Source organism: Falco naumanni, chromosome 9 (assembly GCF_017639655.2).
Source record: "Falco naumanni isolate bFalNau1 chromosome 9, bFalNau1.pat, whole genome shotgun sequence".
NCBI lineage: Eukaryota > Metazoa > Chordata > Aves > Falconiformes > Falconidae > Falco > Falco naumanni.
The window spans coordinates 18,644,047-18,660,202 of record NC_054062.1 but is presented as its reverse complement, the minus strand read 5'-3'; the positions used below and the strand labels follow the sequence as shown (position 1 = coordinate 18,660,202).

General features: G+C 50.3%; 1 protein-coding gene across 1 annotated transcript; it reads left to right on the top strand.

Moving 5' to 3' along the window:
• The first annotated feature begins 4,834 nt into the window (after nt 1–4,834).
• ADRB1 (adrenoceptor beta 1) lies at nt 4,835–16,153 on the top strand. Its single transcript, XM_040607194.1, has 2 exons — nt 4,835–6,161; nt 15,567–16,153. Exons 1-2 carry the CDS (start codon nt 4,881–4,883, stop codon nt 15,738–15,740), a joined length of 1,455 nt encoding a protein of 484 aa, XP_040463128.1. The 5' UTR covers nt 4,835–4,880; the 3' UTR covers nt 15,741–16,153.
• The last annotated feature ends 3 nt before the right edge of the window (nt 16,154–16,156 follow it).

Here is a 16,156-nt window from a genome sequence, read left to right as displayed (position 1 = left end):
GTGTGCTTACTAACGTAGCACACACTACTAGACAGCGTACCTCATGTAACTATGGTGTCACACACATAGTATAGGGCTGGAAAGTACGTCGCTTCTGTTATTTGATAGATTTGGTTTGTATTTTTGTGGCATTGTTTAACTAAAAGCAACTACATACAGTATCTGGCGCACTGTCACATGTAATCAAGAGATAATGTCAATGGAATTGCATGTTGTCACAGGATAACAGCCTCCCGCTGTTGCTGAAATGCCAAATTGAAGCCGAGGCATTTATGGAAAATAAATGTCAAGTCAAAGCCAAGATGTTTATTTTAAAAACAAGAGACATGGATCTTGTGGCAATGTTCCATCATGTCTCTATTTCTCTAATAACAAATGTCCAGTGTGAATAGAGCCAAGTGACAGTTTCTTCCTGGGACAACACAGAGAGGGTGAAGCTTGATCACTTCACATGAAGACTTGCAGAGTTGTTTCTCATCTGCTTCCCTTCAGTTCAGGTTTTAATCAAGCTGTCCAGATAATGAACACAAAATGGTTTGATGCATGATAAGTTCACAGAGAGATTTAGGAGGACAGCAGGAAAAAAAGGGACAGAAAATTCATTTTCAGTTTGCTTTTACACAGCACTTTTTCTCCAGAGAAAGAATGACAACAACATGAAGCTCACTGAAGTCAATGGGAGACCTTCCAGGCATTTCAGGGCTTTGACTAATGCCTTAAGAGAAAAAACAGTTAATATTTTGAGAAGATATTATGTTAGTAATGATGGTGCCGGAATTTGATTGCAATGAGGGCATAACTGGACCAAGGCTGGACACAGAAGACAAGATCCTGCTGGGTCGTAAGTGGCAGCACAGTCACCCCTTGCACCTGGCAGGCAATTGCTCAACCCGACTGTTGGCCCACAGGAGGTTTCTGCTTTATCCACACCAACCTCACAGTCACAGATAAACTGTTCCTTCACTTCATTTCTCCAGTAAAAGCTTCCTTAAATCCAGCTGGTTACCCAGTAGCAAAGATGACCGAACTTTTCTTTGCACAAGGAAAACTGACAATTACTTGTCAAGACCTAAGTTGCTGAGAAATGGTAAGGAACCATGTTAAAGCTAAACGTAAGAGCTGGAAACATCTGGATCTTAGACACGATGTGGTCTCATCCAAAGTTGAGAATTAGACTTTTGTCAAACCTGACCATAAAGGCCCAGGTAATAAGACTTCCACTGCTACTCCTGGCAACCTAATGGGTTTGATGTCCTAAAAGCTCTTTCAGATATTCATATAAAATTTTCCCTTTCATCACATTACCACTCATTAACTCTCCTTGTATTCATCAAAATTATTCCTCTCCCTCCCTGATGATTTTTTTCTTCCTCCAATTACATTAAGAGATTACATCTTCAATAAGCTAAAATTGCACCTCTACTCTCCTTGTCTGCTAACCCCACCATCCTTCTTTACATGTTCATCACCTCTCTACCAACACCCTCCCTCTCCAAGCAACCTCACAGGCCACGTAAGAGTGCCAAGGCATGGTACACAGAGCTCAGAGCATCCCTGGAGATCCAGGGATTGCCTCCAGCAGCAAGTCATCTGCCTGTCCCCAGGACACAGAGCTGGAAACAGCAAAGCCACTGCCCTCAGTGCTGCCCTAGTTGCTGCAACAATGAAGGAAGGGGTCAGCTCCAGTGCCCAGCCCCATTCCCAGTCTCCTGCCCCACCGCTGGTCCTGACATTCCCCAAGGCAGCACGCTGTGTATGTAGATGTACACCTATGCAATAGGACCCACATCTTGCAATCTGTTTTGCATGGCGAGGGAAGCAAGAAAACAAGCAGGAAGCTGAGCAAAGCATCTCAAAGGACTGGGTTTAAAAATATACCTAGATAACCCACTTCAGTTCCTGAAATGTTGAAACTTCGCAGCCCATGCCAACAGGGTTCCTCAAATGCAATACATTTTGATTTTCATCCAGTCTACCCATTAGCCTCTATGAAATATGACTGATCTGTCATAACTGCTGAGAGTATGGGCTTTTTTTTTTTTTAATGACTTCCAAAGGGAAAAACAAATTTGTTGCCCACTAAAAACTGTGATCTGAAGAGCGAGTAGAAACAAACCATTTCAGTTCTGGAAGCTCTTCTCTGACCTCCTTCAATAATATGCACACAAAGAACTGTATTAAAGTCATGTCAAGAGGCTGTCTGAAATGCAAAAAACCAAGGAAATTTTGAGTTAAAAGAGATTTGCAAAAGGTGACGCTCTGAAAGGGGTTAAGCCTACAGCAATTTTTTGGCTGCTCTGTGCTGCAAGGGCCAGAGGGATGTTCTGTACAGAAACCGTAAATTTGCTTATTTTTTCCTTTGGAGATGCATTGTTTCCCAAAGACATTCTGGCTCCAGCTCTGATCTGGCATTCCAGATTGACGCTTGTTGAACCAACAAAGATACTGGGAAGCAATACACGATTACACATCTTCTGGTTTATTGCATACTTGCTTGTAATTCCCTTTACTTCTCCAACCTTTAAGCTTATCCTCTCTCACGGTGGGATGAGGATCTCCAGCTGGAAATCTGATAAGACAGCTCGATAGGCAAAGAGCTGGCATTCGATTAGGTTATGGTATTTGTTAAATGTATGTATTTATATATTACATAATATTTATACATATTTATATATTTATACATATATAAATATGTATAAAGATACTATAGCAATAACGATCTGAACCGATGACAGATGGATGATGTTCCAGGAACAGCAAACAAACTAGCTACATGGTACCCCCAACGCTGCTTCCCACAGACAGTCTCATCTTGGGGGAAGTATTTAAGATTTTATCAGATTTTTATCTATCTGGCTGATTTTGCGCTGAAATGGACTATGCACATTCACAAAACTCATCCTAGTGTCTTAGCTGTGAAGGCTTTGGTGTGGTGATGCACTGCAGGGCTCATACCTACTTCAAGTGTTCCAGCTAGATGTAGAAAATAAAAAAAAATGTTTCTATCCCAGAGCTCCACTATCCAAACCTGGTTTCAGATTATTGTTTTAAAATCAGGATTACAGATACCAGATCTGGACAAATATTCCCAGCCACCACCCTTCTGCTTTTCATTCAGCATAAGGTCTCCCTCTGTTCTTGAAGGTACCGTGCCTCCTGCCCTTCCCACCAAAGAGGGTCGCACTTTGGTCCAGCAGTTGACGAGCAGCAAAGCGAAGTCCATGGGAACAGGAGGGAATGGTTTGCCAAGCAGCAGGTCCGCACTGGTGCGTGGCCTTTAGTCAGGGTTAAATAAACAGCGTGTAAATAAATAAATAATCTTCTCCCAGGTTGTGACCTTGTAAATCAAGTCTAAGCCTGGAAGGGATTTTTATGGTCCAGCTGGAACAGCAGAGCAGTCCTAGTAGAATAAATATATATAGGGGGGGAAAAAAATAAATGTGCCTTCCAGTTGCTCCCAGGCTGCTGTGGGGAACGCGTGGTGCTGCCGTAAGACACGCTGGTGATTAAAAAAAAAAGGAGAGAGGGGACATCGCTCTCATTTACCCAACAGCTGTTCCACATTATTTTGCAAGGTTTAAAAGAGGAATAAAAACCGGTTAAATGCACCCAGGAGTGATCTCCCACCTCCAAAGCTGAATTGAGGGCTGAGCAAGTAAATGAAAACCCAGCCGAGCTGGTTCCTGGCAGCAGGTTTGATGGAAGTGGATGGGAGCCGGGCAGGGATTTGCTCAGAGCCTGCTGTCTGGGCACCACAGCCCCGAGATGCTTCACGTACTTTATTGCTTGTTACCAAGTTACAGTAACTAATTAGTAGCAGTACTAATACTTAGAGCAGTCCCCAGATTCAGCGTGGCTTCACCAGAAGCGGGTAAAAGCTACTGGCTGCAGTCTTGAAAGTCCAGAGAGATGCAACAGAGGAAAGCCAGAAACTGGAGCTGGGTTTCCCAGTTCCCAGCGCTGCAGTGGCTGGGGAAGCCAGGCCCAGGGAAGCCAGGGCAAGAGGGGCCCACGTCGGGGAGATGCACCCCCAGCCGCAGTCCCGCGCGGAGCCGGTGGCATCACCCCTTGAGCCAGGTTTCCATGGGGGCCCGGCCAGTGGGGTGCGGGGGGTGCCCGGGCTGGGGCAGCAGGCGCTGCTGGCGGGGGGCTGCGAGCGAGGGGCTCGCCCCTGCTGGGGACATCCCGTGGGAGGGTGTCCGTTGCTTTCCGATGGAGAATGGCGCCGCCGTGCCGGTGTTTGGCATTTTACCCTTTCCAGGTGTAACGAGGGGGAGCACCTGCACCGGCGGCGTGCAGGGTGCGCCCGGAACGGAGGCACGCGGGGCATCTCTGGCATGAGGCGCGCCCACCCGCACATACGCCTCCTACCCCCCCGCCGGAGATCGGGACCCACCGGCCTCGGGGCCGCGGGGGAGGTGACAGCCCGGCTGCGGACCGGGGCCGCAGCGACGGCGGGGCACACACCCGCCTTTCCCAAGCCCCGCTCCGCAGCGCGCTGCAGCCGCCGCCGGGCTCGCTGCCGCTGCCAGCCCGCTCCCACCCGGCGCCGAGGGTGCCCGGCGCGGCGGCTCCGCACCGCGCCGCCCGCCCGCCCCGCACCCGCCGCGACGGGGCCGCACGGCGCGGGGTCTGCGGGCACCGGCCGCGGGGCAGCGCGCGGGCGGCGCGGGGCAGTGGCGGCGGCGGGCGGGGCTGGCCGGCTCCGCCCCCGAGCGCCGATTGGCGGCGGGCGGTGACGCGGCGGGCGGGGCGGGGCGGCCCGGCGGCGCGGCGCGGGGCCATGCGGCAGCCCGGGGCGGCGGCGGCGGCAGCGGCGGCAGCGGCGGCGGCGCCGCCTTCCTGCCCGCGGCGCGGCGGCCGGAGCGCCCCGCGCAGCCATGGGCGATGGGTGGCTGCCGCCAGACTGCGGCCCCCAGAACCGCTCCGGCGGCGGCGGCGGGGTGACGGCCGCGCCGCCCGGGAGCCGGCAGCTGCCCGCCGAGCTGCTGTCGCAGCAGTGGGCTGTGGGCATGAGCCTGCTGATGGCCCTGGTGGTGCTGCTCATCGTGGCCGGTAACGTGCTGGTGATCGCGGCCATCGGGCGCACGCAGCGGCTGCAGACCCTCACCAACCTCTTCATCACCTCGCTGGCCTGCGCCGACCTGGTGATGGGGCTGCTGGTGGTGCCCTTTGGGGCCACGCTGGTGGTGCGGGGCACCTGGCTCTGGGGGTCGTTCCTCTGTGAGTGCTGGACCTCCCTGGACGTGCTCTGCGTGACGGCCAGCATCGAGACCTTGTGCGTCATTGCCATCGACCGCTACCTGGCCATCACCTCGCCTTTCCGCTACCAGAGCCTCATGACCAAGGGTCGGGCCAAGGGCATCATCTGCACCGTCTGGGCCATCTCAGCCCTGGTCTCCTTCTTGCCCATCATGATGCACTGGTGGCGGGACGAGGACCCCCAAGCGCTGGAGTGCTACCAGGACCCGGGCTGCTGCGACTTCGTCACCAACAGGGCTTACGCCATTGCCTCGTCCATCATTTCGTTCTACATCCCCCTTCTCATCATGATCTTTGTGTACCTCCGAGTGTATAGAGAAGCCAAGGAGCAGATCAGGAAGATCGATAGGTGTGAGGGCCGGTTCTACAGCAGCCACGAGCAACCGCAGGCACCCCCTCACCCTCACCCCCACCACCACCCCATCCTTGGCAATGGCCGCGCCAGCAAGCGGAAGACCTCCCGCATCATGGCCATGAAGGAGCAGAAAGCCCTCAAGACTTTGGGCATCATCATGGGGGTGTTCACCCTCTGCTGGCTCCCTTTCTTCCTGGTCAACATCGTCAACGTCTTCAACAGGGACCTGGTGCCGGACTGGCTCTTTGTCTTCTTCAACTGGCTGGGCTACGCCAACTCCGCTTTCAACCCCATCATCTACTGCCGCAGCCCCGACTTCCGCAAGGCCTTCAAGAGGCTGCTCTGCTGCCCGCGGAGAGCCGGCCGGCGGCTGCACGCCAGCGGCGGGGACCTGGCCCGCCTGCCGGGGGGCTTCGTCAGCACCGTGGGCTCCCCCGAGCGCAGCCTGGCCGGGACCTGGTCCGACTGCAACGGGGGCGCGCAGGGCGGCAGCGAGTCCAGCCTGGAGGAGAGAAATAGCAAAACGTCCGATTCCGAGTCCAAGGTATAGGGGGGGGGCGGGGGGGCCGCGTCAGAGCCGGGGCAGGGGGAGAGGCCGAGCAAAGCTGATCCCTGCCGGCGCAGGGGGACAGCGGGTGTTTCCTTAGGAACAGGAGCAGGTGTGTGACATACCTCAACCGAACCACCGCCAACGGGCACCCGCCGCCCGGGGAGCCGAGCGCACCGACGGCGCGGCCCGGGGCGGAGTGCGGGGGGCCGGGGGGCTGCGGCCGCAGTGCCCAGCGCTCGGGGGGCTTGTCCCCGGGCCCCCGCCGGCCCCCGCCGGTAGCCGCGGAGGAGGAGGCGGAGTAGCGCAGGTGTATGTCGGGAGGGGGAACCACCACCCGCCCGCGATCCCCGCTGCGCCGGCGGAGCGGTGCGCTACTGCGCTTATCGCCTGCGGCCAGGCAATAGCCGCCGGGCTGAGAAACTACCTCAAACTGTGCATATTGTACAGGGGAATACACGGACCATGTTTATATTAAACAGCCTACTTACATACCACTGATAGTGTTTTATGGGGGGGGGGGGGGGGTGCGAGGAGCCTTCTGCAGCTTGTTCATTGTAATTACAGATGAACGGGGGGGGGGACACATCCCGGCAACAACAAAAATTAACTGCACATTTGTTTTTAAATGGCAACGAAGCCATTTTTTGCACAGTGTTAAGAGTTGCAAAGTTATTTGAAGATGTTACTTGCACACACGTACACACACGCGAATTAAAAGTGAAATGGAGGTTTGAGTAACACCGACCCTGAACCCCGTTTTCTGTTTTTGCCTGATCTGTTATCGTTTTATTGAGAGTGACTTTTTAAAAATATTATTTTATGAAGGTACTGTAAATGTATCCATATTATAAATTAACATATCTTAAGATACTTTATTATTTTTATTTGCCAATGCCCACGTGAATCTGCTGTTGTTTTAGCACTTGTGTGTCATTTCCATTTTCCTCTGTGTGTGTGTGTGTTTTATAACATATTTGTACTCTGGTGCAATTTACTACTGTGTAAGTAATTGGTCTATGTGCAATAAATACCATTGCAGCACAAGCAAGCGTGTCTCTATAGGTTTTGAAACAATACTTAACCTATAATGGGAAGAACAGCATTTGTTTTTCTCCCAAGATGGCTCAGGCTACCAATACAACTCTATCTAATGGCTTTTCCTGACACAGTATTGTAAAAAACGCATTTGAAACCCAATAAGGTTGTGTTCCTGTTGCACAGAGGTCTGCTGACTTCCCTTAAAATTAATGGCTAAAATACAAGGTGTTTCCACTCTGATAATGAATACACTCATTTTCTCTTAACTATTCCTTTCTGGAATAGATTCCTTTTTTGTTGTTGTTGTTGTTAGGAGTACGTGGCTGGGAGTCAGGAGACCAGAATATTTAAGATTACAGAGGACATTTAATTTGAAAGCTAAAAATGGTCTCGAGTAGAAAGAATCTCTGTGTGCGGTACGCGCCACCCCACAAGTAAGTCCACCTTGTGCCGACAGTGGGCCTGATCCTGCCCGAGCGAGGCGGGTGATGTGTGCTCGCCAGGACTGGGTCCCAGTGCTGAGCGTGGAGGTTGGTGGGGAACCTAGCCCCAAAAGTAGCCGGAGGAGGCTCGTGCCCTGTAAGGGGAGATAGGTGTCACAGGAGTCCAGGCTTTGGTTCCCTCTTACTGTTAAAAAAGGAATTAACCTCTGAGGGAATGGCTGGGGCATAACAGGAGCAGGATTGGACTCTGGGACAGACTTAAAACACCACCAAAACCCCTTCTGTGTCCCTGGGTGAAATAAAGCTATCTAGTTTGTAGATCGTAAAGCTAATGGTCATGAGCAGTGTGGCTTCAGTGTGCTGCCAACGGTCACGTATTCCTTGGGGGCCAGATTATCATAGCTGAATGTTATGTCGTGGACTGATCCAAGTAAGAAGGTACTGTGAGCCGAAGGGCTGCAGATTTGCATCCCTGGTCCAAAAGATTGTCTTCCTTTATTGCTTTATGAAGGTACACTGTATCCTTGTGGTTTCATAAAGTTTTTCATTACTGCAATGAATACATGGCAGATAGAGCAACAACAAGGCAGTGCAGAATGAAAGTGAAGCCATTTTTAGCTTTATTAAACTCAGAAGTATAGCTAAATTAGAAATCGGGTCCCAGGAAGAGCGCTTCCCAAAGCCAGTTCTTTAGGGTGGTGGCCAATGGTTTGTTTTGGAAACCATGTGTTCATTTTTTTTTTTGTTTTAAAAATTAAGGAATTTGTCCTTTGCAATTTATAATCATGTATTTTCGGGATGGGGGGGGAAGTTACGCTTTTTATGCAAAGACAAAATAAAGGGACCAGGGGAGTAAATACTTTTCCATTGGTGTTACTGGGGTTTGATGTGAGCTGCAGTTAATGGTGTCTCCCTTGATAATAGTGAGATGGGCTCCTTAAAATGCCAGGGTGGCATCAGATCAGGTGTGAATCGAAGTAGGCTCTGCCACCAGATGATTTATTTTATCAAAACTCTGGGTTTGTCTGTGATTCTAGCAAAGACAACAGGACCAAAAGGGTGCATGGGATGGCGATGTCTGATGGCAGCAAGTGCAGCAAGATGTTGGCTGCGCGTTGGATTGGGATGGGGTGGGGAGGCAGCACTGTCCTCCTCCTGTGCATTGCGGATCCCAGCGAACCAGGGCAGGACTGAGTCCCTGCTTGCTAGGTAGAGCAGGGCAGGATCTGGCCCCAGCACCCAGCTGGGAGCTGAAGTGGCTGTTGAGCTCTCTCTCGCCCTCAGCAGAATGCTAGATCCTGTGGAAGCACAGTGCCTACTGCACAGGATGGGACAGCCTCATGGACTTGGCTCTTCTTCTCTCAAGTCAGTTCACATACTTAATTTTAAGCATCTGAATGCTCATGTCCTTAGACTTTAAAAGGTGATTAAAGTTTTGGCTCAACAGGGTTCGACTTAGGTGGGAAACCTATGGCCATACTCATTCCGCTTGTCCTGCTGAATAGCTGTGCTGGGTCATGCTTCCCCTGGATGAGTGTAAAGGCATTGAGAAGTTGAAAAGTAGGATGTGTTTTGCCCATTGACCTCAGTAGTAGGGCCAGGTGTGAGCAAAGTGGTCAGGAGTTGTCTGCCGATGAGTTTTGGCCCATCGAGGACCTTCTGGTAGAGTCTGGAGGCTGGCGCATTGAGTCCCTTCATAGACTGCTAAAATAATCCACCTGGTAGTGTGGATGCGGGTGCAGGTCCATCTTGCACAGTGTAAAAAAGACGGTGGCACAGTAACAGTGCAGGCAGAGCAGGACATATGGCACGCACGTGTGCGAGGAAGGGGAGGCTGCTGGCGAGCAGTCTGCCGTGGATCACGCTCAGAACAGGCTGTTCTTCACAGAGAAGTAAGATACTCTGAAAAGTGTTACGGGGCAGCTGAAATACTCCGGAGGCAATGAGTCAAACACTCACGATGAATATTTTTTTCTGACAAAAACCAGACATGGATTAACAATTGGAGCTGCAAGTCAGAAAGTATAGGTGGTAGGCATGTGGCTGCACACGTACGTGGGCAAGAAAGTAATAGCAAAGAGCTGCAGGCCTGGAGGAAAGGGAGACACAGGTAAAATAGAAATCCAGTCGGAGAAAACATCCTTTGTGTGCCAGGATGAAAATTATTTGGCAAGGGCGCCTGAGACTTCCACATGCAAGACGCCTGATTTCTCAAAGGCGCCGGCCACACTCTAGGCAGTGTTTGCTCAGCACTTCTGAAAAGAAGGCTGCATCTCTCCACGTGCTTAAATGAAAATATATCAGGTGGAAAGCCAGGCTTCAGTTTTCTGTGTGTTCAGGACAGTTAGGGATGTTTCAGACACGGCGACGGGCTGTTGTGCCCGCAGAAGGATCTCCCCGCCAGGGAGAGCTGCACAAAAGCGTGCTGCAAATTCGCTGTGTTTTGCGACCAAGACCCTTGGCATCAACTCGCTGTAGCTCCGAGCAGTAACTGATGAACAAATGAAACTATGTGCAAAAAAATGTAGCTTAAAATTGGGATCTGAACTGTGCCTGTGGTGCGCACAGCATTTGGCAGCATCAGCCGGGTGTTTTGTGATACAACATACACCGGTTCTTCTGCGAACACTGCTCTCCCCTTTTGGGTATGCACGTTTTTTCAAGTATAAGGACAGCTTCTTTAGCAGCTTTTTTTTTTTTTTTTTTCCCTAAACCCTATCTGAAGTTGAGGTTTTATTAATAACTTTTAAGTGGCTATTTTGCAAACCTTCCTTGTGCTGCACGCTTTCCTAATTTATTGTAATTTCCCGTCCAGTGGAGTGCACTTACTTCCTTTATGTAATATATCAGCTGCAGGGCTGGAAATTGTGCAGCTATGAACTGAAAGAGCAGACTTTCTTGAGGCCAAATGCGGTCAGGCATCATTGCCACTGGGAGCAGAATTTGACCTGATAATCTAATCTTATGCGAGAGACTATCTCCAGGAAAGTATTGTTACCAGCCATAAATGACCTCTACTAATGAAGCTGGAGCAATTAGTCCTGTTCAAAGCCGTCAACAAAATGTTAACTGCTAAATAACAGTTAACGTTGGATAGCTCAAATAATGAGTGTTTTGTTTGCTGGTGTGTGTTAGGTGATGTGTTGGGAAATAATTATCCTTTGACTAGCAGCCAGCTTTGTACTAATCAGAAAGGAGAAGTCATGTTCTGTTTGAAGGATTATACCTAAAAATAGTTCTGTTACCACCACATCAACGAGTGAAATGAAGCAAATTCACAGAGACGTACACACCTTCTTAACATTTTGCTTTTCATCCTAAAAACTCATTGTTCGGCTGGAACTTTTCTGTTTGATCATGTCAAAAGCACTAACATGATCTCCCTCAATAGCATTAAGCACACTCCCCCAAAGAGCATTACCCAATGCACCACTGACTCGCTTTCAGAACCTGCCAAATCCTTGAACGTCCCAGGAGGAAGTAAGGAGTCTTTCTCTTTATATAAACGGTCACATATAATGTAAGATCAACAATATTTGTGATAATTGTCTCTCAGAAGAAATCGATACGCTTTGCCTTTGAGGTGTTTGTACGCCAGCCCACCCGTGAGGAGCAGACGTGGTAACAGCAGGCGAGCTATTCGCGCCGTTCGGTAACTTCAGGCTGCCAAGCACTGCTTGTAAAAGTGACCGAGATGGGAAAAGGATAAAAAAGGTGACGCTGGTGTGCAAACTCAGGATGACATTGCGAACAGCAAAACTGGGGCATCTTTGGCCACACCTTGGGTGTTGCCTTTTACCAGTGAAGCCTAATTGGTTTGGATAGGAATGCAGCAGGTAAATGCACTATAGAAACCCAGGCTGAGAAGTGTGAGAAGTCACTTGCCATACGTGACTGTGCCACCAAGGGACAGGCAGCTGAAACATGCCCAAAACATCCCTAAAAATTTTTCTTATTTTTGGGTAACAGCAGCAGACTGAAGCACACCTGAGCAGCTTCTAAGCTGATGTAAAGCTGCACAGCTACCTGGCCATCCATAGCTCCCAGGACACATGCCTCCTCCTTAGTATCTTCTCCCCCTCTCCAAGGGGCTTCAGCTTATGCTGAGAGATCTGTTGGACCTGGAGCCCTCACCCAGCCTGGAGCTGTTGTTCTCTTGTGTGGTGCCAAACAGGAGGTGCCTGTGGCACCCAGGGGTGGCAGTGCCGCGGGGGGATGCGCGGGTGCTGCAGGGTGCGCCCGTGCTGCCTCGGCTGTGCTGGGCGTGCTGGTGCAAGCTGCCAGCCGCACCGCTCCCCTGAGTCATCGTTCCACCCTGCAAACACCAGCAACAGAATCAGTCCCACCGTGCTGGAAGTGGAAGAGTGTTTGGCTTTGTTAGGTAAACTGGTGATCAGCTTCCTGGTTGTGAAAACTGGTGGCTTGGTACACGTGTGCTTCACAAACTAACATTCTGTCTTCCCACCCTCTTGGCTCCTGGGTTTTTCATGGTGGTGTTTGATTGCTCAGCCTTAGCACCCAGCAGCATGAATATTTTGGCTGTGCCCTGGCAGCAGTTTGCATGCAGACGTGAATGGTATCAGATGACGGGCAGCGTTTCAGTTTGGTTGTACCCATTCCTTCTAGGATTGATGCTTAGGGTTATTAATACAGCTGTACCGAAGTGCAAAAAGTACCAAACAAATAGAATGTGAGTCCTGACCTCCAGGTACACAACCTGAAGGAGAAAACAGAAGTTTACCCAGACTGTTGCCACTGCCATGGTTAGCAGAGCATCTCAGATGTAGCAGTGTGCTGTTCCCTTCTGATCCTGTGTAATGCACCGAATCCGGTTGTCCTTAATGAGATGAAATGAGTATTTTCTACTAGTTCAGTGCTCCAGCCATTAGCCACTATTGCACACCTTTAGGCAGTGATGAGTGATTTACCTTTGCATGCCTGGCCCAGCATCTCTCTTAAATCCATGATATTTAGATTTCTTCCTACCAAAATTATTTTGATAATCAGTCTTGAGCTCACTGGCACAATGCTTGGAAGGGCAGATTTAAGTGTATACGCCAAAGAGACAGTCAGAGCCATTAAAAAGCTCAAAATCTCAGCAGCTGCTAGATGTATAAATGTTTCAGCTGCCAACAACTAGGTAGCTACCGACAACATTTTGCAGGGCCAGGAGGGTGCTGAAGCCCCCTCAGATGCTATCAGCTGCCCTTCATCAAAGCAGGGCTGCAGAGTAATACCCTGCCCCTGTAAGGCAAAATGGCAGGGACAGCGCAGTAGTTCATGACAAAAGATTTGCCAGGTGGTAAAATTTTAACACTGCTTTGTGGCCAAAATGTAGAGAGTGCTTGGTAAGAAGGAACTGCAACAAGCCCCTGACAGGATTTTCTAGTGGGGAAGAGGGAATGTCGTTCAGGATTAAAATTTCCACATACAGATGGAGAGCCCCTTGTTGACTGGTCCAGCAAGAGTTACAGATCCTGCTGGCACCCTGTGCAAGCCATGGTGGTGGGCAGGTGGGCACAGCCACCCCCAGGGGCAGCCCACCGTGCCCCCAGCCGCCCTTCCTCTGCTCCCATTTGGGTATATAACGTGCCCCCTTCTCACCTGCCTGAGCATTGGAGGGGACCCCAGGGGTGTCCTGTGACACAGAGGTGTGTGCCAGCCTGTGTCCCCCCCGGGGGCTCGCCAACGCAGAGCACATGTGCTGCCGAGGGAGGAGAGCTTCCTCTTGGGCTGGAGCAGGCGAGTGGGGAGATGTCCCCCAAAGCTCCCATTGTTTAGCAGCTTGCCCACTCGCAGAGCCCACCTTCAGCAAGGGATGGCTTGTTTGCCTGCTCTTCCCCTAGATACTCACTTGGGAGCCGTCACATAAAAATCTCGGCTAGTGTGGGATGCGGGATGCGTTCCTGGGCAGGCAGCAACCCTTGCTGCGGTACGGGGTGAAGGCAAGGGGGAGGCAGGAGGGGCAGTGGGGGGAACCTGTTGCTCACACGCTCCCACGATGGAAGCATATCGCTGGTACCCTGGCAGGTTGCCATCACCAGACGAGGACAGCCACGACACCAGTGCACCCAGGCTGCGCCTGAAATCCCAGATCTGACACAGGAGCATCCGATCTGTGTGCAAATCAGCCTGTGTCAAACGCTCGAGCTTTGGGGAGTTTTTACATAATATTCTGCACAAGGCAGCTGCTGCTGCAGTAATTATTGGTAACAACAGGTATTGTAACAGTGCTCTAAACCACCTTAAGAGCATCCATGGGAGAGATTTTGCTCCTGTTTCACTGCCAGCTAGCTGGCAACAGGGTGAATGTGTCTGCAGTTTTCAGTATCAGCCCATCCAGGCTGGTGCTGGTGTTCGTATCCTCCCCCCCAGCCCTCACCTCCCCCCCCCCCCCCCCCATCGCGTGTCCTGCTGCCCAGCCTGGCTCTCCTGCCTGTGCAGCTGCGTGGGCAACGGGCCCCTCAGGCTGGAAACCAGCACTTTCAGAAAAGGTTTGTTTCAGCTGATCCACGCGGGTTGCAATGAACACAGGTAATGGCATGAGGGGCATGGAAGCATGCAGAGTGATGGGGCTGAAGTCATCTGTTCTGGTAGCCGACCTGACGTGGATCCCTTGCTGTGATCACACGCCTCGCATCCAGCAGTGATGCTGCAGAATCTGAGACCCAGAGCAGCACCCTCTGACCTGTCCTTTTGCCTGACCTGTGTTGGAAAAGCAGAATTCACCACCCAAACCTTCCCTCCCTTCTGGGGCCACTCTGACTATTATATTCAGGAGCTTAATGACTAAGCCGTTAAGCTTCTCATTGCATGTGAAAAGTGAAAATAAATCTAATTTTGTACAAATATTTGTGTGATAGAAGAGAAACATCACTGAAGTCTGATTATCTGCTGTGTAGCCAGAGCACAGTGAAAAGCACAGGACAGACTCAACTTTTTGCAGAGATAGGGTCCAGGGGAGCTGAAAGAGCAACTCGGGTACCAGGTGACGGCACTAAGCTGTCCCCAGCTGCAAGAGGGTGACATGGCAAGGAGCCGAGGGCAGTGGAAGAATGCTTCCCCAGGAAAGGCATCTCTGTTTGCCCAAAGTCTTTGTGTGGATCCCAACACTGACGGGCACCACCGAGCTTTTAGTGACCTGTGAGTAATCCCCATCCTGTGTGTCTTCTGATGGATGATGTTTAGCTGCTTTTATTCCTGCGCACTTCACTCATGCGGGAGCAAGGAATGTGGTGATAAAAAAACTGGAATGATTTCAGTGCTGGATAGTTTCCATTAATATATTTCTCATTATATAACGCTGCCATCACTACAAAATCTGCTCAAGTGCTTTTTAGGAAGGTGGAACATTTCTACGTAGCCATAATTAGGGAAGTGGTGGTGTGGAGCAGGCTGGGCTTTGATCAGATATTTTTTAATTGCACGGGATGTACTTGCACTGTTGCATGGTATGGATTTCTTTGCCTTTACTTTTCAAGGCACCTCATAAATTAAACGGTTGATGTTGTCAAATGCATGCCATTAGCACTCTGGGCAGATAATCCCTTCGGTGGCCTCATCGAAGCCTATCACAGGGCCAGTCTCCAGATAACGGCCTGGAAGAAGAACAATGGTGCTCCGAGCCCCCAGGGACCTCTGCTCTTCAGTTCTGCACTTCAGAAGAGAAAAATTATCATTATCTGCGTGGCTCGAGCTCCCTTTGAAATGTGGTTATTTTTTACTCATACACTCCAAGTATTTTTTACATGATTATCAGTGGGAAATTTGAAACCTCCTTTGAAAAGAGGAAGATTTCCTGCATCCCTACTACTAAAGAAAATGGATGGATCAAGTAGTAAACTTCAATGACTTACTTGGCATTAAATAAGAAAGAGAATAATGAATTGGATTTTGTGTGCCTGTTTTTCCTCTGCAGGGAACAGTCAGGCTAATGGATTTTCATTGCCTTCTGCTTCTGTTCACCAGTCTAGGTGAATTCAAAACACTGCTGCACGTTTGTGCTCTTTCCATGCTCACTTGTCGCAACTTCAAGTATTTGGAGTTTAGCAAACATATTGGTTACCACCATCAGTGCCACCCCAACTGGTGAGGAAAACGTGCAGGTTAACCCCCTGTATCCAACGATGACTTGTGGCCTGCTGCGTGGACATCTGTGTTTTATGCTAGGTAGCTGCAAGTACGCAATTCCTTACTTAGAGTGGACACTGGTTTCCTACTATTATGAGCTCTAGCTTCGATGTCCTTCAAGAGAGACATCATTTCCCCACTGGGTTCACCAAAAGCTGGTTGGGTCTCTAAACCCCTCCTTAGTTTACAGGCTTTGCCGAGCGTGCCGTAGGGCTTTTTATTGGGGAAGGAAGGGAGGTGGTGTAGGAGGAAGCTATTACAAAGCTATATAACGTAAACAGCTTTCTCATGTAAACTCCAAGCTTGGCAAGGAAGAGGTTAAAGCTAGGGGGTAGCTGGGGGGTACTTATTAGGGCAAAGATATAAATAGAAAGTCGG